The sequence below is a fragment of the Bos indicus x Bos taurus genome, chromosome 10 (assembly GCF_003369695.1).
Source record: "Bos indicus x Bos taurus breed Angus x Brahman F1 hybrid chromosome 10, Bos_hybrid_MaternalHap_v2.0, whole genome shotgun sequence".
In the NCBI taxonomy this organism is placed as follows: Eukaryota; Metazoa; Chordata; class Mammalia; order Artiodactyla; family Bovidae; genus Bos; species Bos indicus x Bos taurus.
The window spans coordinates 53,674,769-53,696,987 of record NC_040085.1 but is presented as its reverse complement, the minus strand read 5'-3'; the positions used below and the strand labels follow the sequence as shown (position 1 = coordinate 53,696,987).

The following is a 22,219-nucleotide window of genomic DNA, read 5'->3' as shown; positions in this document are numbered from 1 at the left end:
TAAGGACTACTGAAGTAATTATTAGAGATCTAGCATGTTAGAGTAATGACTTGTTAAGACGAATAAGTGTAATTCCTTGATCTAATTGATTATTTCCTAATAATCCCTATTGTATTCTTTATTTTTCTCACTACTTTACTCTTTTTGTCCTGATTCCTCTTTTTGTGTCTTTGTTTGTGTTGATTTCCTCTTCTGCATGCCCTCCTTTCTGACTCTCTTCATGGCTAACTCCTGTCCTTAGGGCAGGTGGCTGTCTTTTATCACAGCATCATGATACTGCATGCTTATGACGTATGAGTAACTTAAAGTGTAGTTACACTTGGCATCTGGTCCAAATTCTGTACTGAAAGAATGAAATAGGTAACAAATAGTATAGAATTTAGACCAAGAAATAAACTCCAGATCTGAGACCATCAAGGATGGAAGAGGTGAAACTTAAGTTGTTGCTATTGTTGTTTTGGCCACACCTTGCGGCATGTGGGATCTTAGTTCCCTAAGTAGGGATCGAACTTGTGCCCCCTGCACTGGAAGTGTAGAATCTTAACCACTGGACCTCCAGGGACTTCACGTAAATTGGTTTTTGAAGGACAAAGGATCAGCATAAAAGAGTATAGTCTGGGCTGGAAGAAGCTCCCCCCTCACCCCAAGTTACACTGAATTTTTCCCTCCTTTTTACTTCCCAATGAATGGAGTTAATATATTTGTGCATTTATATATATATATATAAATGTATATTGTAGGAATTAGTTGTTGGCTTATTATTTAATGAGTATTAGTTTGGTCTTGGTAACTAGACCAAGATATTTGTGACCAGAAGCCCTGTGGTATTCTCTATCCCCCTAGAGCAGTTACTCAAAGTAGCCAGTCTCTATTATAGGCTTGCAGCTTGTACTAGAATATAAATGAGTACACTGCTCTCCTCCTAAAGAAAGTCTTGATACTATGAAAAATTCAGTGTGCTTAATTGGTTTCAGTTCAGTTCAGTTCAGTTGCTCAGTCATGTCTGACTCTTTGCAACCCCATGAAATAGCAGCACGCCAGGCCTCCCTGTTATAAGCTTATTTTATCACAGACTGGTAACCAGCAATTCCTCAACCAGCACTGGTCTGTAGACCACACTTGGAGTATAGCATTGCTCTGCAGGACTTCTTCACTTTTTTCAGTTGTAACCTATAGTAAGAAATACATTTCATGTTTCTACCCAGTGCTCTGTAGGTGCATACACAGGTACACATAGACTAAACTAAAATTTCTTTCTTTTTTTTTTTAAACTAAAGTTTCATGAAACAATTCTTAACCTTACTATGTGTGACATGGTCTGATATTTTCTCTTTAGGATTTAGTTGTGTGTTGTTTTTTTTTTATGATGATTGTGACCTTCTGAATTGATTGTTTAAAACACTGTGCTTGTCACTGGACACAGAGTAAATACTCAGACAATACTATAAATTTTGTTTTGTTTTTTAGCAGTGATTTAATCCTTGAAAGAGTTCAGCCCTCAAGTATTTCTTTGAAACAGATTATTTCATCAATACTCACTTGTCTGGGCATTTTAACTGGAAGGGTGTTGAATGGATTATATGAAATTTAAGACAGTCAGATGATGTCTCATGAATACTATTGCTGTCTGAAGGCCAGAAATGGGGGGAGATGAGATGATGGACGGCCAACAAAGACAAACTTCACTTTCTTTTCAGTCTTGCCAGCAACCTTGGCAGTAACTGGTGTGAAGCCCTAGGTCAGGTATCTTGACCAGTCTGAATGACCAGAAACCTCAGTTGTTACTTTTTTTACTTTTTAGTCTTTACTCTGTGGTTCAAGTTATCCAATCGCTAATTCTCTTTGGAAGGATCAGAAAGATGTCAAAAGGGAAGAGGCGGGGTATATATGCCTTCCATTTTCTCCCTATTATCAACTCATTTTCAGTACTGCCTGGTTTTCATTTTCGGAGCATTGCTGTTTGATTAAGCTGGAGTCCTTAGTGTTTGTCAGGTTTACACGTCTTAAGCATTTATTTTTTGTTTTAGAAGACCTTTTTTCTTACATACATTTATTGCATTTTTTTGTACTTAAAATCTTTTTTGAAGTGTACATAGTTTTCTTGGGTTATATGTTGTATTTAGTTCTAGAGCTACACAAGCAGCTTTTAAAATTATTTGAGTTCTGTAGTTATTGAACATTCCCATTGTAAGTATCAGTGGGTTTGTTGTTACTATTGCAGCCAAAGTAAGAAATTGTAAATCCATTCAGTTATTCTGGCCTTGAGTTATTTTATGTCATTCTCTTTTAAAATTTCTTTAATGGCAAAATGCAGCAGAGTGACTTATCAAAAATATAATTCATTAAAGTTTACATGCATTTAAGTTGGATTCGTATTTTTCTTTGCTTTCTCATTCAATTAGGGAAAAGTACCTTTACCTTGTGCCTTGACTTCTCCAGAAATATATGTGATTGTAGAGGCTGAAATAGAAATTGAGGCAATGCTGGATGTGTTTTTAACACTCAGGATCTGTTTGACAGTATAACTTACAACTTAATGAATGAAAATGGAAACAACTGTGATCCTCTGATGATGTCATCAGAGAAAGTTGTTCTTTGTTTCAGCTGTTCTCAAAAATCAAATAAGGACAGAAAAGATAACTTAAAAAAATCAGAATCTTTCTCCTAGAAACCCTCATTAAAAACTTTGATGTCCTCACAATCTTATCCCTGTACTTTGCCCCCGAGTGTCTAATCAGTTGTCAAGTTCTGTCAAGTATTTGTCTCAGTCACAGAAGACACCTTTGTGGCGTCTCTAATGTTTATCTGCCTCCTCCATTCCATCTCTGCTGCCCTACTTCTGACCTTCATCATCTTTCCTTAGGATCATTATAATGTGTAACTAATGTCTTCCTTATCTCTAGTCTTTTAAAGCCTAACCTTGTACTGTTAGTTTGGATCATGTAACTGTTCTTAGATCTTTGCTTATAGCTCTCTGTTACCTTTAGAAAAAAACTAAATGCTTTAACATGACATTCACAGCCTTCCATTTATATGTTTCTAGACTATTTTTCAGGCCTTCAGTTCAGTTCAGTCGCTCAGTCGTGTTCGACTCTTTGCGACCCCATGAACCACAGCACACCAGGCCTCCCTGTCCATCACCAACTCCGAGAGTCCACCCAAACCCATGTCCATCGAGTCGGTGATGCCATCCAACCATCTCATCCTCTGTCTTCCCCTTCTCCTCCTGCCCTCAATCTTTCCCAGCATCAGGGTCTTTTCAAATGAGTCAGCTCTTCTCATCAGGTGGCCAAAGTATTAGAGTTTAAGCTTCAACATCAGTCCCTCCAATGAACACCCAGGAGTGATCTCCTTAAGGATGGACGGGTTGGATCTCCTTGCAGTCCAAGGGACTCTCAAGAGTCTTCTCCAACACCACAGTTCAAAAGCATCAAATCTTTTGCGCTCAGCCTTCTTTATAATCCAAATCTCACATCCATACATGACCACTGGAAAAACCATAGACTTGACTAGATGGACCTTTGTTGGCAAAGTAATGTCTCTGCTTTTTAATATGTTGTCTAGGTTGGTCATAACTTTCCTTCCAAGGAGCAAGTGTCTTTTAATTTCATGGCTGCAGTCACCATCTGTAGTGATTTTGGAGCCCAGAAAAATAAAGTCAGCCACTGTGTCCATTGTTTCCCCGTCTGTTTGCCATAAAGTGATGGGACCGGATGCCATGATCTTAGTTTTTTGAATGTTGAGCTTTAAGCCAACTTTTTCACTCCTCTTTCACTTCCATTTAGAAGCTCTTTAGTTCTTCACTTTCTGCCATAAGGGTGGTATCATCTACATATCTGAGGTTACTGATATTTCTCCTGGCAATCTTGATTCCAGCTTGTGCTTCTTCCAGCCCAGCGTTTCTCATGATGTACTCTGCATAGAAGTTAAATAAGCAGGTGACAATATACAGCCTTGACGTACTCCTTTTCCTATTTGGAACCAGTCTGTTGTTCCATGTCTAGTTCTAACTGTTGCTTCCTGACCTGCATATGGGTTTCTCAAGAGGCAGGTCAGGTGGTCTGGTATTCCCATCTCTTTCAGAATTTTCTACAGTTTATTGTGATCCACACAGTCAAAAGGCTTTGGCATAGTCATTAAAGCAGAAATAGATGTGTTTCTGGAACTCTCTTGCTTTTTCCATGATCCAGCGGATGTTGGCAAGTTGCCCTCTGATTCTTCTGCCTTTTCTAAAACCAGCTTGAACATCTGGAAGTTCACGTATTGCTGAAGCCTGGCTTGGAGAATTTTGAGCATTACTTTACTAGTGTGTGAGATGAGTGCAGTTGTGCGGTAGTTTGAGCATTCTTTGGCATTGCCTTTCTTTGGGATTGGAATGAAAACTGGCCTTTTCCAGTCCTGTGGCCACTGCTGAGTTTTCCAAATTTGCTGGCATATTGAGTGCAACAGTTTCACAGCATTGTCTTTCAGGATTTGAAATAGCTCAGCTGGAATTCTATCACCTCCACTAGCTTTGTAGTGATGCTTCCTAAAGCCCACTTGACTTAACATTCCAGGATGTCTGGCTCTAGATCAGTGATCACACCATCGTGATTATCTGAGTCGTGAAGATTTTTTTTTGTACGGTTCTTCTGTGTGTTCTTGCCACCTCTTCTTAATATCTTCTGCTTCTGTTAGGTCCATACCATTTCTGTCCTTTATTGAGCCCATCTTTGCCTGAAATGTTCCCTTGGTATCTCTGATTTTCTTGAAGAGATCCCTAGTCTTTCCCATTCTATGTTTTCCTCTATTTGTTTGCATTGATCACTGAGGAAGGCTTTCTTATCTCTCCTTGCTATTCTTTGGAACTCTGCATTCAAATGGGTATATCTTTCCTTATCTCTTTTGCTTTTTCCTTCCCTTCTTTTCACAGCTATCTGTAAGGCCTCCTCAGACAGCCATTTTGCTTTTTTGCATTTCTTTTTCCTGGAGATGGTCTTGATTCCTGTCTCCTTTACAATGTCATGAACCTCCATCCATAGTTTATCAGGCACTCTGTCTATCAGATCTAGTCCCTTAAATCTATTTCTTACTCCCATTGTATGTCATACCTGAATGGTCTAGTGGTTTTCTCCACTTTCTTCAATTTCAGCCTGAATTTGGCAATAAGGAGTTCATGATCCGAGCCACAGTCAACTCCCAGTCTTGTTTTTGCTGATTGTATAGTGCTTCTCCATCTTTGGCTGCAAAGAATATAATCTAACCAGCAAATCTTGTGCATTCTCTATCCTGGCTAGTTCCCAAAGATATTCTTTACTTTTTGACTTTTTCCTCATACTTGCTCATCTATCAAAAAGCCTTCTCTCACCAAGACTCACATAAATGCAGTCCCTTGCCTGATGCTTCCTAAGATCCCTCTAGTTATACTTGATCTTCTTAATTTTTCTTATTGTACATTATTTATACTTTATAGTTTGATACTTATGGTTACATGTTGTATTAACACTACTTAATATTTTCTCTTTCACGTTAGTTTTTAAACTTTGTGAGGAAATGGATCGCATATAATTTTTGAGTTCCTAGGAGCACAATATCTTCTATGGTAGAATATCTGTGAATGTTCAAATTGAATTTAACTTTGAAATAGCTAATGGTTTTTTATTTTAAGTTGCCTAGATAGCATATACATTTTAATATTCTTTGTCTTTCAGAGATCCAAGCTTTTAAGGTAATCATGAGAAACAGATTTGACTGAGACATATTCTCCACCTTCAACTTAGAAGGTTCAAATAAATAGCTCTCTTTCCCAACCAAGAAACTTGATTGTCAGGAATCAACAAAATAGACTCTACCTGACTTTTTGAATGTGTGTTCTGTGATTATACCACTAATACTTAATGACCCAGAAAAAGGATAGAGTTGGAAAAAACAGATACTATCGGACTGGTGCTAAGTTACTCTGTTTATCTCTGGCGTTAATCCTTATCTTAGTACACTTAGTGTTACCAGTGAAAAATCATTGGGCTTTTTGGAAATTGTATTTCAAGAGTTAGCCTATATCAGGGGGAGCAAATGTTTCTTATGACTGAGTAAGCTTAAAATCCTAGCTGAGCTAGGTGGGGGTAGAAAAATCAGGATAAGTTTTATTACCCTTAACCTTCTGTCCTCTGCTGTGCTTAGTTGCTCAGTTGTGTCCAACTCTTTGCGACCCTCTATGGACTGTAGCCCGCCGGGCTCCTCTGTCCATGGGGATTCTCCAGGCAAGAATACTAGAGTGGGTTGCCATGCCCTCCTCCAGGGGATCTTCCCAACCCAGGGATCAAATCCAGGTCTCCTGTATTGCAGGCAGATTCTTTACCATCTGAGCCACTAGGGAAGCCCAAGAATACTGGAGTGGGTAGCCTATCCCTTCTCCAGGGAATCTTCCTGACCCAGGAATTGAACCGGGGTCTCCTACATTGCAGGCGATTCTTTACCAGCTGAGCTACCAGGGAAGCCCTGTGTCCTCTAGCCTTCCTGAATAGTCCAAGCTCCAACATTCCTTGCCCTCGGTCACCTTCTGTTGTAGCATCACTAAGGCCTCCCATTTCCTTGAGCACCTTCCAGGAAACTTAGTTTCTTGGCCTTAGTGTGCTTTTCCTTAGTCAGAAGTATTATTCCTCAACCGTTGCTTATGTTTCAGAAGAAATTATGTTTCTGAAGCACTACTCTATCCCATCATATTCCTTCTCATTGCCATTTTAAAAAAGTTATCTACAGTCTACTTCCATTCCTTTGTTCCTTAATGCTGTGCTCTTGCTTCCCGTCATAACACTGTGTGGAAGCTGTGTTCAGTGATGTTATATATACCAGACTCTATTCCAAATCTGTCTTGTCTTTTTAATGAGTGCTTACAAACATAAACTTTACGTTTACTTGTTTCACCCATAACTTCTAACTTACATCTGTCTGGGTATTCTTTTCATATTTTTATACAGCTGGATATTTTATTCACATTTGCATTGTTAATAGAATATTAATATAATTGGTTTCTCTAAAATTTTAAAATGTTAAGTACATTACATGTTATTTTATATGCTATAAAAGCCTTACAATAAAATGATCATCTGTACCAACTATTATGGGCTTCCCAGGTGGCGCTAGTAGTAAAAGAACCAAGCTGCCCATTCGGGAGATGTAAGAGACTCAGGTTCTGTCCCTGGATTGGGAGGATCCCCTGGAGGAGGGCATGGCAACCCACTTCAGTATCCTTGCCTGGAGAATCTCATGGACAGAGGAGGCTGGTGGCTTACAGTCCATGAGGTCGCAAAGAGTTGGACGTGACTGAAGTGACTCAGCACGACACACCAACTAATATATGTAAAATAAGCTAGAGGATGTATATAGCCAATATTTTCTAATAACTATAAATGGAATATAACCTTTAAAAACTGTGAATCACTGTATTGTACACCTGTAGTGTATAATACTGTAAATCAATTATACTTAAATAAATACATAAATAAAATGATCATCTGTGAGCATCTGTGAATATACCACCCAACTTGAGAAATAAAACCTGACTTTACTGATACCCCTGAAGCTCCATGTGTGCATTATACCCTCCACATTTCCAGAAATAGAATTTTATGTTTACTGTTCCTACCTTTATTTATAGGTTTATCTGATTTTTATCCTTAAGCAATATATTGCTAGTTTTAGTTTGTTTTAAAACTTCATACAAAAGGTGTCATGTTGTATGTATTCATGCTTTTTCACTCAGCTTTAGGGGCATAAGCAGAGATTGAGGAGGTGCTGAGCATAGCGGGTTAGGGAATGTTCTCCAGTTAAACTGTTTATCTTGGGAGATCAGGGGCCATGACTTATATATCCTTTGTGAATTTAACATGTAGCATTATGTTTCTTATAAGGTAAGACCCTCAATGTTATTATCTGGAAATCCAAGGGATCCCTATCGTATTCTTTCTTTATTGGATGCTCTTTGCTGCTTTGGTGATGCATTGCTTTTTTTCTTTTTTTTTTTGGTTTATTTTTATTTTTTGCTTTCTGGTGGTGTCACTCTCTTTTTCTTTTTTTTTAATTTTTAAAAATTTATTTATTTTAGTTGGAGGCTAATTACTTTACAATATTGTAGTGGTTTTTGCCATACATTGATATGAATCAACCATGGGTTTACACGTGTTCCCCTGGAGATGCATTGTTGATGAGTTAGATACCTAAGGAGAAGGATGTATTTAATGTTGATTAATCCATTTGGGAGTTATGGTATGGTTCAGAGCTTTTTCTCCCCTATCACTGATATGTTTAGACATAGAACTCACAGGGCGGGGGGCAGGGGGGAGAGTAGAAAATGTTTATATATGAGATCTTTGTTTCTAAATGCATAGATCTGAGACTACTAATTCAAGTGCTTAATTAAATCTGTGTTTGTAGATGCATAGAGATGGTATAGATAGAAAAAATTTAAAATTATAACAATGACTTTTAGAGAAAAATAGCTAGGTTTGGTGAATAAGAGTGGATTAGTGGCACAAGGTTGGAAGGGATGAGTATCAAGAAATGAGAAAGCATTAATATTTAATGTAAAATGTGACTAGAATCAAAGCAAATTGGGGTACTTTTGGAGTTTGACGTAGGTGAGCAGAAGCCTTTTCCCCCCTTAAGTTGTACCTTACTCAGCATCATAGGAGTCAGTGTTCATTGATGTCCATTCATCTAATATTCCTAAACTGATAGAATGAAGAGCATTAAGATTGTGGAAATAAGTGATAGGGAAAAAGTTCTCTCTTTTTTGATTGAAGTATAAATTGATTTACAGCTGTTGTGCCAGTCTCTGCTGTACAGCAAAGTGACTCAGTCATACATATATATATCCTACATCTTTCTGTATATTTTTTCTGTTGTGGTTTATCACAGATATTGAATTTAGTTCCCTGTGCTAGCGCCTGTTGTTACCTATCAAAATGTAATAGTTTGCACCCACCAACCCCAAACTCCCAGTCCGTCCCTCCCCCCGGCCCTCCTCTCTACTGTGCCTTCCCCGCCACGATCGCAAGTCCGTTCTTTATGTCTATGAATCTGTTTCTGTTTTTAGATAGGTTCTATTGTGCCGTATTTTAGATTCCACATATAAGGGATATCATATGGTATTCGTCTTTCTCTTTCTGACTTACTTCACTTAGTATAATAATCTCTAGTTGCATTCATGTTGCTACAAATGGCAGTTTCATTCTTTTAATGGCTGAGTCGTATTCCATTGTATGTATGTACCGTATCTTCTTCATCAATTCATCTGTTGGTGGATTTAGGATTATATGTGTTCATTTTGTTTCAGAAAAGAACTCCTTTTAATGAAGTACACGATTCATTGCGGAAGTGGAAGAGTAAAGATTATTCATCATGCCTGCCGTGGCTTCAGTTCCTAAAGAACTCTACCTCAGTTCTTCACTAAAAGACCTCAATAAGAAGACAGAAGTTAAACCAGAGAAAATAAGCACTAAGAAGTATGTATACTTTGCTAGTTTGAGTTATATTCAGGTATCATCTGTTATTGAAAATTAGAGTGTTCTATGAAGTATTTGGTAAGCTAAAATGGTGTAAAGAAAGGAAACAATTATCTTTTTTTCATGAAAGCAAAAATTCCCTTCGAATTTCTTTCCATTCCTGAAAAAGAAGTATTGAGTTAGGTCTTCTGTAAAAGCAAAGTGATATAAAATAACTTTATGAAATGTGGGGGATAGCTATTAACTTTTAATTTATTTCCATTTTATTAAATGAGTTAGAGAAGTTCTTAATTTTATCTTGGCAAAATACATACATATTCTGCTAATATGCATATTATCTGTTCTCTGGACAAATGTATCACATTGTAAGTTTAAGAGGTAAAGTCTGCAAGGATTCTACAAACCTCATTCAGCCACAGTTAATGTCTTTGCAACAGTATAAATGTACTTAATTGAAGATCATTTTTATTCTTGTGTATCTCATATATAAAATATGGTTCTAGCATAGTCTTTCTTAGAGAAGGCAATGGCACCCCACTCCAGTACTCTTGCCTGGAAAATCCCATGGACGGAGGAGCCTGGTAGGCTACAGTCCATGGGGTCGCTGAAAGTCGGACATGACTGAGTGTTTTCACTTTCACTTTTCACTTTTCATGCATTGGAGAAGGAAATGGCAACCCACTCCAGTATTCTTGCCTGGAGAATCCCAGAGATGGGGGAGCTTCACGGGCTGCCATCTATGGGTCGCACAGAGTCAGAGAAGACTGAAGTGACTTAGCAGCAGTCTTTCTTTGATTAAAAAAAAAAGAAATATGTATTTTTTATGCCGTATTCAGCACCATATTTGTGCCAATTTGACATGAACTTTTAACATAATGGTTTATTTTTTGTGTGTCTGTTTTTGAGGACATGCAGTCTGTTTATGTTGAAGTCAACTGTATGTTGTAGTAGAGGCTAGAGATAATACCTTCCTGAATTTGCCCTGAGATAAAATATAGTAGAGATGGAGAAGTCTGGGTATTTTGATACTTACTGGAAGTTATTTAGCTTAAAATGGGATATCACTAAAATTGTTAACTTGTTGATAGTTTTATCTCCGGTAAGGACAGGAGGCAGTAGGGGAACTTTTCTTCTGAATTTATTTTGACCAACAAAGGAGACGATTTGGACATATGTAACTATATTATTACAGAGTTGAGAGAGTTTCAGAAAGAAAGGTGGGTCTTGCCAGCCTTATACCCTACACTTGAGGCAGTCAGATTTTAGAAATTGGGGGAAAACACGTGTCCTGTGACTGGAGATAAATGTAAGGCTCTAAAAAATAATATATATGATTCTAAATGAACCTGTGAAGAGGCATCTTAAACCTGTGATTGCACTGGGACATCTTTATAAGTCATTTTGTAGAGGAAATGAACAAGATGGGAAGAAAATATCAATACAACATGGATGAAGACAGAATAGTAAGAACTTTAAAGAGGATCAGGAAAGAAAAGTCTAGAATGAACTGATACTCTTAAAGGTTACTGAAGATAATATGGGCTTTCAAAAAGATTTTTGGGTGGGGAAGGGGTCGGAAGAATGAGAGTGACTGGCCTACTTCTTGAGCCAAGTTGGTGTTGATGGGGTGATAGAGAAAGTAGCTCTGTTACACTCGCTTGGAATGATTTTCAAATAGGAAATAGTGGGAAGGATAAAACCATCTTGAAGCTTTCTCAGAGAGCTTCATCTAATTTTAAAATAGATAAATCTGTTTTAGCAGTGTCTGCTTTAGCTCTAGGACTACCCTGACCCCACAGGAAGTGGTATCTTGGAGGAACTTCCTAAATGTACCACCACAACTCATACTGTTACAATGTCATAGTACTAGTCTAGCGGATGCTAGAATCCTTTTAAGATGTGTGGCTGGTTCACTGGACTCACACAGGCATTGCAGCCGTCTCAGCTAGATCTGGTATGTATGGGCCCATGAGATTTACGTGCATCTTAGTGAAAAGAAATTTGGAAAAACCTAAGGGCTATTGCACCCACTCCTAAACTCTTAGAGAATCTCCTTACTAAGCTCTGGTTTGGTTTACCTCTATTCTAGGCCTTCACTGCTATGCTTGAGAGGGCATACACACTGACAGATTGTCCTTGTGTAGGACTGCCTTCCGTCTTAGAGACTGCTTTGGCCCCTGTTCCTTTCTGTGGTTTTCTAATTCCTTCACCTGACCAACTTCATCATTAATCCATGTCTCAGTCTTAGAGCATAGTTTGAAAAATATAGAAAACCGGATGCACTGCTTTGTAGAAATAAATTATTGATAAAGCATATCGTGTATAAGATCGGTATTGTAACTTGGTTGGTGAAACTTTAGTTGTAGGTGAATGAATTCCTCTTGTAGAAATGTTTGTTTTATTAATTTGCTTTCAGAGGACTGTTAAATCAGGAAAATGTCCTTAGAATGAATGCCATAGAATCCTCAAATTATTTTATTGAAGTGGAGTTTTAAGATGACATGTTTTTAGACTTTAAATCTCTTTTCCTTTTAGGGCCAGTGAATCATTCAGCTATTGTGTAGAAAACTCTAAAAGATTAAACTCATGTCCCCTTTCCTGGCTCTAGTTTCTTGGGTGGGGAGAATTTTACATCATGGTTAATTAGAAAAGAGTAAGGAGAATTGAAAAGTATTTAACTTTAAAATAGTAACTATTTTATCTCCCCTACTTCAATACGAGTAGTATACAGCTCTGTTGTAGAGTATGACTATTATATGGATGCTGGAGGACTGTTTGCCTCAGGATTATCTTTTGTAGTAATCTTTTAAAAACTAGTCTTAGCAGCAAAAGAGACACTGATGTATAGAACAGTCTCATGGACTCTATGGGAGAGGGAGAGGGTGGGAAGATTTGGGAGAATGGCATTGAAACATGTAAAATATCATGTATGAAACAAGATGCCAGTCCAGGTTTGATGCACGATACTGGATGCTTGGGGCTAGTGCACTGGGACAACCCAGAGGGATGGTATGGGGAGGGAGGAGGGAGGAGGGTTCAGGATGGGGAACACATGTATACCTGTGGCGGATTCATTTTGATATTTGGCAAAACTAATACAATTATGTAAAGTTTAAAAAAAAACAAAAAACTAGTCTTAGGTGCATTTTGAACAGTTTGGTGACATACAAAAAATTTAGGAAACGTAAGTATTTAATTGTAGCATAAGGGAAATTTTCATGTTGTATCCAAACTTATATCTAACTTTGTATCAATTCTGAAGTAGTGCAGTCTAAATTATGAAATGTATTGAGATTCTCTGTAGACTTTATACATGACTTTTTCCTCCCAGATGTCAAGTGTTATAATTATGTTTTCCTCTGATTTTAAGTTATGTACAGAGTGCCCTGAAGATCTTCAAGACTGCAGAAGAAAGCAGATTAGATCGTGATGAGGAAAGGGCCTATGTGCTATATATGAAATATGTGACTGTTTATAATCTTATCAAAAAAAGGCCTGATTTCATGCAACAGCAGGTACCCTTTATTTCTAAGCTTTTATTTGCTAAGTTATTATCACATGGTGGAGCTGTTGATCTCTAAAATTTTTAACTAACCCTGAAATTAAGCAGCAAATTCAAATTCTTCTGCAAGCAGAAAAAGCTAACTAAAGATTTACTTTAATTATTTGCAAGTTTATATGTGTGTGTGTGTGTACATACTCGCACTGTATACACACACTTCATTTGCTTTGCATTAGAACAAGTTTATAGCAACATACAGACTTGTAGTTAGTTTTCTGTTGTAATTATTGCCAGGTCAAATGGAAGGATTCAGTTTATTCATGCATTAAGTAAGAAATATATGACTGTAGTTATACTTTTTCAAGAGTCAGGGTTTAGTCACTTGTTTTTATGTGATAGCTCTTGTATTTAATTGACATCATAGCCATATTAAAGATCTCAGCTTGCAAAATTAATGTTGACCGCTTCCATTTTTATATATTTATTATTTTCAGTCCTTTGAGCCAGGTGCCTTTCTTTGAATTTGCTGAAGCACCAGGAGGGATGGTGGGAGAGGTGTTAGTGGGTAAAGAGAATTTTTGGTTGGGATAAGTGTTGCTGGAGAAGATGATTGCATTTTTATCACACCAGAAACAAACGAAAGAAGAAAACAGAAACTGGGTTAAAGAAATGGGAAGAATATTGTGTTCATGGTTCTACCTTTAACGTAGGAATGATCTTGCTACTAGAGAATAGTAGCAAAATCCTGCTCATAGATTTCTTACCTGGTAGACAAGCCATTCTTGAATTAATATTGTGATTTTTACTTTGATTCACTAGTGGCAGAATTAGCTTGTTTCATTTAAATTGACTTATAGAAGCATAAAAAGAGAAGTTCTCTTACTCTTCAAAATAACCTTTTTTTTTGTTGTCCACAGTAATGGGACTGATGATTTCTTTTGGTTGTGGGTTATGGGATAATTTTACTATTTTCTTTAATGGTGGCAAATGATTGCTGGTGTTTCTTCTCACCAGCAAAATTATGCTAGTAATCTTTACAGGGTTTTAGATCTAGCTTTGGAAAGGTAGCCCCTTGCATTTGGAGCTTCATCTTCCTGTCTAGAGGTGGGTGGAATGGTCCTGCCCTTGGAACATTCTTGAACATACTTACCTTCAGATAAAGATGGAGCCCTATTTTGCACCCTCTTTGATGGTTTTTACCATATCTGTTAAAAAGATGCTGCTTAGAACCAGTAAATAATTCATGTATTTAATACTTCCTGTCATCCCTGATGTGTTTCCTAACTCCACTGGAAGATTTCTGAAAATAACAATTATGTAATGGACATTTTACTCAGAGGGTCTTTGAGTCATGTTGTTTCTGCTCAACATAAAATTGAAGAAAAGCCATTCTGCTAAATACATACGTATGGGTTATGAAGGGCTACCCACAACTAAAAGCTTTGGCTTATTTATGAAATAATAAAAAAGAACCCAGTGCTGGAAGACCCTGGTGGCATCACAAAAACCTCACAGACTGGGGTGGAACATACATGGGTTGGGATTGCGCTCTCTCACTTTGGGCTCCTGAGCAAGTTCCTTCATCTATCCTGAGCACCCCCAGTTCCTGTAAAGGGGAACTTCTTGGTGGGTTGCGGTAAGAATCAGAGATAAGTCTTGTATTATCATTCCTATCATACTGTAAGTATTCTATAAATATTGGATGGGTGATTGAATAAATGGTGGCAGTTATTCTGCTTATTTCTATTGTAAACATGTTTTATTCATTAAAACATAAATCTGAATTCTGTCAGAAATATAAAAAAGATACTGAAAGATTTGAAGATTTGGAGAACTGCAGTAGTTTTGGTGTCTGCGTTTTTGTCTTTTGTGGTAGAGCCAATTTTTTTATGTACTTACTTAACTTTTGCTTTATTTTTCTAACTTAGTGGTTACTTTTTTTTTCTTTGACAAGATTGGGAGTGGTTATGTATTTACTTTTTTTTTTTTTAAAGCTTGAAGAGGTTGGAGTAAATTTTAATCAGTTAGAAATTTTTCCATTTCCACAGAGTATCTGTTGCATTTCTGAAGAATGTATCATTAATAGTTGAAAGTGGCAGGACTTGTTCAGGTGAGGAAGCTCCCTGCAAAGGCTCAAGTAACCCAAGCTTTTACTTCATATGCTGCAGATGTTCAGTTCTTGGTTTTCTGTAAAGGGATTGTTTTTTTCTATTTGCTCTGTCTGGGGTACCACATCTGCTTCAGTCGTAGAACTGTTTTTTGTTTCATTTAGCTCAGCTTCTCTGGTGCAGTTTAAGTATATGAAGTATTAATTTTAGTAACTACATATTTTCTGGTTTTCATCCTTTAAATCCAAGCCTTCTTCAGAAACTTAAACATTTTTCACTGGTTTTACACCAAGATTTAGAGAAAACTTGTTAATGTAGCAAGTTCAATAGTAGAAAACATGTTTATTATTTATTCATTGACAAATATCAGTTTATGAACAATTTTTTAGGGTTATCTGAAAAAAAGGGAAGGCAGATATACTGAAAATATTAGTACAGCAAAGTCTAGATGCAGTTAGAATATTTTTATTCCTTTTTAAAAAAATTTTTTTACATCTCCATGGTGATCTTGATAATTAATCCTAAATATTATTATTAGTAAACCATTTTGTTCGGGAAGCATTAGAATTGCTTGAATTTGTGTGTTCAGGAATAGGTAAACCAAGAAGCAAATGCTTTTAGTTGTATAACTATTGGACATTTTTTTCATTATTCTGCTAATTATCAATGCTATTGAAAAGTTGGAAAAATGTTATACTTACTTGAGCTGTGTTCCTTTAAGAGCACAGAGAGAGATAATTATTGACAAGAAACCTCACTGATATTAGGGGAATGTCTTCTGGGAGTTTTTAACAGCCATGCCCAAACATAATTTTTTCAGCATTTCAACAGTGTTAAGTCAGGCTTTTAAATGAGTTCATACCAAAAAATTAACAAAGCAACTCATAGTGTTTTTTTGGTTGTACTTTATATTTTGTTTTTATCAGAGAAATGTTAATGATTATATTTTATTTTCTCTTAAAGTAGTACATCAATAGTCAGAACATTGTGATAATGGAAGTAATTCCACTTCCCTTCCACTACAATTTTTAGTTGATATAATGTTGAATAAACTATACTTTTATTAAAATTACATGGTGAATGCCCTTTTATTTATTTAATCTAGAAGAATAAAATCAACTAAAATACAATCTGCTTTTAGGTTAGATAGACATATGATAGTTGTTATCAAAAAATTTATCCTACCAGCTCTTCCATAACTTTTGAGTACAATATCATTTGTGATGAATTGTGCTAGTAGGCTCTGTTTGCAAAGTCATAGTGATAAGCTGTGGCGAATTAGTTCCATTACTTAGTTAGCTGAGTCTCACTATACTACTGTCATGTCAAACCAGCCGTGATTTGAAAATATCTCTGATTGCAAGATCCAGTGAATGTCCCCTTAGGGAAGTGATTTTTTTTTTAAACTTCATTGTACTTGTTAATAATTTATGTACTAAACCTGTGTGTGTGTGTCTGTGTGTGTTTTAACGTAGATACATAGATTATATTATTGATGATTTATTTCCTGGCATTTGATTTTTTGTTATGGTTTCCTCAAGTGTAAAACTTGTTTTATGTCTACAGTGATTTACCTCCAGTTGGGAGGTAGGTAGGTATAAAATACAGGTAGGAGGAAACATCGGAGAAGGCAAAGGCACCCCACTCCAGTACTCTTGCCTGGAAAATCCCATGGATGGAGGAGCCTGGTAGGCTACAGTCCATGGGGTCGCTAAGAGTCGGACATGACTGAGCGACTTCCCTTTCACTTTTCACTTTCATGCATTGGAGAAGGAAATGGCAACCCACTCCAGTGTTCTTGCCTGGAGAATCCCAGGGACGAGGGAGCCTGGTGGGCTGCTGTCTATGGGGTTGTGCAGAGTCAGACACGACTGAAGCAACTTAGCAGCAGCAGCAGCAGAAGGAAACATCTCAGTTTAAAATAAGAAAAATGGTGCACTGGGACCACCCAGAGGGGGGGGAGGGGAGGGAGGTGGGAGGAGGGTTCACAATGTGGAACGTGGGTATACCTGTGGCGGATTCATTTCGATATTTGGCAAAACTAATACAATATTGTAAAGTTTAAAAATAAAATTAAAAAATAAATAAATAAAATAAGAAAAATGCTATGCTGTAGATCGGTATAGAATTTGCTTTACTGCTTCTGAGACTAAAAAAACTAAGTAACAAATTTACAGTAGGAAAATATATATTGCTTCTAAAATATGTAGTTTGCTTTTTTGGCACTTATTCATAAGCAATGAAAATAGTATTTACACTCCTTAAAGATGTGTTACCAAGTACTTACTTTTAAGCATACTAATGATATGAAGAAATATTTTTGAAACAACTGGAGAAGTCATGCATTAATGTAGGTTTAAAGTTTTACAAAGGATTTTATTCAGTCGTCATATTTTTATCTAAACTTGTTTATATACACAGCATGATTTTCTGTTTTAGCATTAGTGCTATGTGCAGTAGCTAGTACCAACAGTATGAAATGGTTTTCATATAATTTTAGGACCACTTTCATTCTATACTTGGACCTGCAAACATCAAAAAAGCTATTGAAGAAGCTGAGAGACTCTCTGAAAGCCTTAAACTCAGGTATGGACACTATTATGAAATCTTTAGAAAAATGTATATTTAGAAGATAAAAATAATGTTTAGAATTTGTTCATTTATATATGACCATGCATATAAATTTCAGTTCCTGGGGAAAAAGTCTTACTTGTGTGTTACCATTAATATTCTTTACTGAAAATTTTAAATGTTTAGACTGATACATTGTTAAGATAAGCATTGGTGTATTAGATTATAACTCAAGTCCATTTTTTTCTAAGTTTCTGACAGGATTCTTCAGAAAAACATGATTTTCTCATATGCTTCATGTTGCAGTGACATGTTGTAACACCATATGTTTCAGTTTTTAGTCATTAGTCACTCTTTAAATAACAAAATTAAAAGGGAACTATTTTTAATTCACTATTTTTTCTCAATGGATTTTCAGTACTTAGATCAGTTAATAGCACCAACCTATTATAGTTAAACAGGTTTTCCCTTGCTATCTGAAAGTAAAGTGTTCTGTGAAACCATACCTAAGCTGAAATGGCAGAGGGCGAAGAAGCAATACCTTAGAAGACGTCTTGTTACCAGATGCACAAAACAAATAATCGAGGTACAGCACAGATGCTCACAGACACAGTGCAAAGTTATAACAGTTTGGTGCTGAGATGCTAGTGTAGTTCCTGGGGAAGGAGCTTGGCAGTGCCAGCTCTGCCCAGGGTGTACACTACTTCTCTAACAGCTTGCTGAAAAAAACTGCTAAGCACTTGTTTTTCATTTTTCACCTTTTTCTATAAGTGAAAATCATCTTCAGATTTGTTTCAGTTAGTAAAAACAGGTACTCATGTATACTGCTAAGTCACTTCAGTCGTGTCCACCTCTCTGTGACCCCATAGACGGCAGCCCACCAGGCTCCGCCCTCCCTGGGATTCTCCAGGCAAGAACATGGGAGTGGGTTGCCATTTCCTTCTCCAATGCATGAAAGTGAAAAGTGAAAGGAAAGTCCCTCATTCGTGTCCGACTCTTCCCGACCCCATGGACTGCAGCCTACCAGGCTCCTCCGTCCATGGGATAAGTCTTTTGTAAAAGTGAAGTGGCATAAAGAAAACTTTGGAAAAGCAGGGATACTTGTATACATCATAGCCTTTACTTAGACATTATCTTTTCCAACTAATGTGTTCCCTTGGTCCTTTCCAGAATTGCTAATCTTGGGGTTGAAATATGTTAAGGTGGATGAAATCATTTAGAATCACTATTCCCTTTCTCCTTTAGCCAGTTAATCAACCAAGTAGAATTAGAGTTTCTTCTAATTTTGGGATTACCCATTATTGTTTACTCTTGTATTGCCTAGATTTACCTAATCATACTACTAATAGCAATAATCATGTTCTTTATTCCTCGATCTTTGGGGCTTTAGGTTCTTTCACTTATTTAAAGTCTGTACTTTTGTATTTTGAGGTATTGAATAATAAGGCTTTATAGTTAGCTTTAGGATTTTAGAACTGTAAATCCTTTGAAAAGGAAATGGCAGCATATTTGAATCTTCAAAGGATTGAAATTAGTGAGAGGCAAAGAGCAAAAAGAATATTAAACAACTTCCACGTGAGAGCATAGAGTATCTTTTCAAGCTTTTTGAGCAATTTGAAATAAATCTACAGAGGGCAAATTTGTGATTTGTAACAACACTGGCGGAATTGAATTTCAGTTGAAAGAATACAGCCATAAAATATTTCAAGGTGAGGAACTGGATATGTTTTACTTTCCACCATTATGCCAATAAAAGACATCTTGACTTCTTTTTTCAACTAGATATGAAGAAGCTGAAGTTCGGAAAAAACTTGAAGAAAAGGACAGACAGGAGAAAGAGCAGCTACAGAAACAGAAAAAGCAGGAAGCAGAAAGAGAGGATGATAGCACATCAGATAAAAGTTCTTTGGAAAATGTACTGGATGCCAAAGACAAAACCCAAAAGGTATTTCAGGTTTATTCTGTGAGCTAGAAAGACTGGTTCTTCTTGTCACGTGATTTGCGTAAGAGGGATTGAAATACCACTCACTGTGTCTTTTCTTTTTAGGCAGTAAGGATAATATTTAATGGGTTTTCACTAGAAAGTGAATTAATTAATTCTAGCTTTAGTAGATTCCAGATTTTTTTTTGATGCTTCTACAGAAATATGTTGTGTATATTATTAGGTTTTAGCAGTCATTATAGACTTTACTAGAGTTGTGGAAAGGGCATTTGAACTGTGATTCAGTATATCTGAGTTCGGGTCCCATATCAAGTCTTGCTTAACTGTTTTGGGACTTAGTTTGGCCAATGAAGGTCTTAAAATAGATGATCTTTAAGGTCTCTCCTTTTTAATAAATGTAATTTACATTAGGGAAAGATTGGGTACACTGTTTCTTTGGTATGAAACCTTTTTTCTATTCTTATTTTTTCCCTTTTACTTTTTCTTCTTTTCTCTGTCCCAGGTTCCCCTTCCTCTTTGCCTTCTTCTGGGTTCCATTTTGTTCAACGATTACTTGTAGTTTTTTCAGCTGTATCATTTGTTTGCCAGAAACTGTTAGTGATACCTACCAGTTATCAATATAACTCCCTGCCTTTAACCTCCTCAGAAGCTATTCTTTGTAAAATATAATTCCTTAAGCACGTTTGAAATTCATGTAAAATTTTCTGCTTTAATTTTTCCTAAGCATTTTGTAGCTTTCACCTATCATTTGTATGTGGGTCATCACTGATTTCATTAAGAAGTAGTAGTTGAATTGCTTCTGATAGTGGGTGAGGTACTATGTAAAAAGAAGTGAAGAAATCCAATCTTTTGATTTTAGGAACTCATAATGTAAGATAAATAGTACTGCTGTAGAGACATACTCATTTATAGGTCAAATGGCTAATAAAAAAAAAGTCAAGATTCCCAAGACTTATATGAAAGGAACTTTTAAACTTTGATTTTGCTGCTTTTCCAACAGCGAGGCTATCTTTCATTACTTTTACTTTTGTTTAGTCTTTTTATATTGAAAAGAGAATACAATTAAATTCTGTTAACACAGCTTCAATAATCAACTAACGTTTGCTTTGGTTTTTATCTGCACCTCTTCTTTCTTCAATCAAATTCTGGATGACATATCATGTTACCGCTAAGTATTTTAGTGTGCATCTCAAAGAAAGGACCGTTTTTCTTAATAACTACCATGTTGTTTTCCTACCTCACAAAATTAACAATAACTCCCTGATATAAAATAAAGCCCAGTCTAATATTTACCCACTTGTCTCATGATTTTTTAGAGTTGATCGGTTTGAATCAGGATCCAAACAAGGTCCACTCATTTTCTTTTGGTTGCAATGTGTCTTAAGTCTCTATAGCATCCTGTACTTGAGTCTCCTTCTCATTTTTCATTTCTTGCATTTGGCTTTTTAATACTAGATCAGTTCTATAAAATGAACCACATTCTGGATTTATCTGATTACTTCCTCCTTGTGTCACTTAGCTTGTTCCTCTGTCTCCTATATTTCCTGTAGGCTGGTAGTTCAGCCTAAGAGCTCAGTTAGATTCAGGTTCAGTTTTTTTTTTTTTTTGACAAGAATGCTTATAGGTGATACTGTGTACTTTATATTATATCATATTAGGAGGCACATAATCTACATTTCTTTTTTTACTTTTAGTGATGCAGAAATAGATCTATAAATTCTTGTGGGTCCTTAGTTTTCCCATCTGCAAAATAAGTTAGTACTTTAGAGCAGGGGTCCACAGCCTCTGGGATCTAATGGCTGATGATCTGAGTGGAAGCTGACATAATAATAATAGAAATGAAGTACACAATAAATGTAATGCACTTGAATCATCCTGAAACCATCCATACCCCCGCCCTGGTCCATGGAAAAATTGTCTTCCACGAAACCAGTCCCTGATGCCAAGAAGGCTGGGGACTACTGCCTTAGAGAATTATCCCATTTTATCTTGGTTAGGAAATACAAATTTTGTATTAATTCATTTTCCTTTAAGTCTATACTGGAGGATGCTGAAGGGAATGGAATTTTTATTTCACTGTAAGAAGTGCTGTCTTGTTAAGTTAAAGACTAAGTTTCTCTAATAATTTGTGCTTTGAAATTATATTTCACCTTTAACTGGAGAAAAATTTGAGGAAATGACGTATGAATGTGATGTTACTAGTTGTTTCAGCTGTTGTCAGAGTAGCCTGCTAATGCCGTTACTGTTCATCTGTATTTTTATAAAATGCCAATACCCTGCACATTGCATTTTCTAGAAGGCTTTCAGTTTCAAAGAAGTATTAAAAGTTGGACTTTTTCTTTCTGTAAAAATTTTTGTTTCTATTAAAGTTGAAACTTTTTTTTCCCTATGAAATAGATAAATGGTGAAAAGAGTGAAAAAAATGAGACTACAGAGAAAGGTAAGTGTGTTCAGAAAGAGAGAGTTTTTAGGTTATTGAGATCTCTTGATCTCAGATTTTACACAGTGAGATCTTAGCATTTCGTTTCATCTATATGTGAGCTTCTATCATTTTTCCTAACTTGTACAGTAATACTGAAAATGCACTATAGTCTATACTTAGATATCATAGGGA

General features: G+C 36.4%; 1 protein-coding gene across 1 annotated transcript in view; it reads left to right on the top strand.

Moving 5' to 3' along the window:
- The window catches only part of USP8 (ubiquitin specific peptidase 8), a 51,599-nt gene that overhangs the window by 5,231 nt on the left and 24,149 nt on the right, over window positions 1-22,219 (top strand). The window contains exons 2-6 of the mRNA XM_027554026.1: window positions 9,314-9,482; window positions 12,853-12,997; window positions 17,593-17,678; window positions 19,446-19,608; window positions 22,003-22,045. Coding sequence (XP_027409827.1) covers window positions 9,379-9,482; window positions 12,853-12,997; window positions 17,593-17,678; window positions 19,446-19,608; window positions 22,003-22,045 — 541 coding nt within the window. The 5' untranslated portion in view covers window positions 9,314-9,378. The remainder of the gene's footprint in view (window positions 1-9,313; window positions 9,483-12,852; window positions 12,998-17,592; window positions 17,679-19,445; window positions 19,609-22,002; window positions 22,046-22,219) is intronic.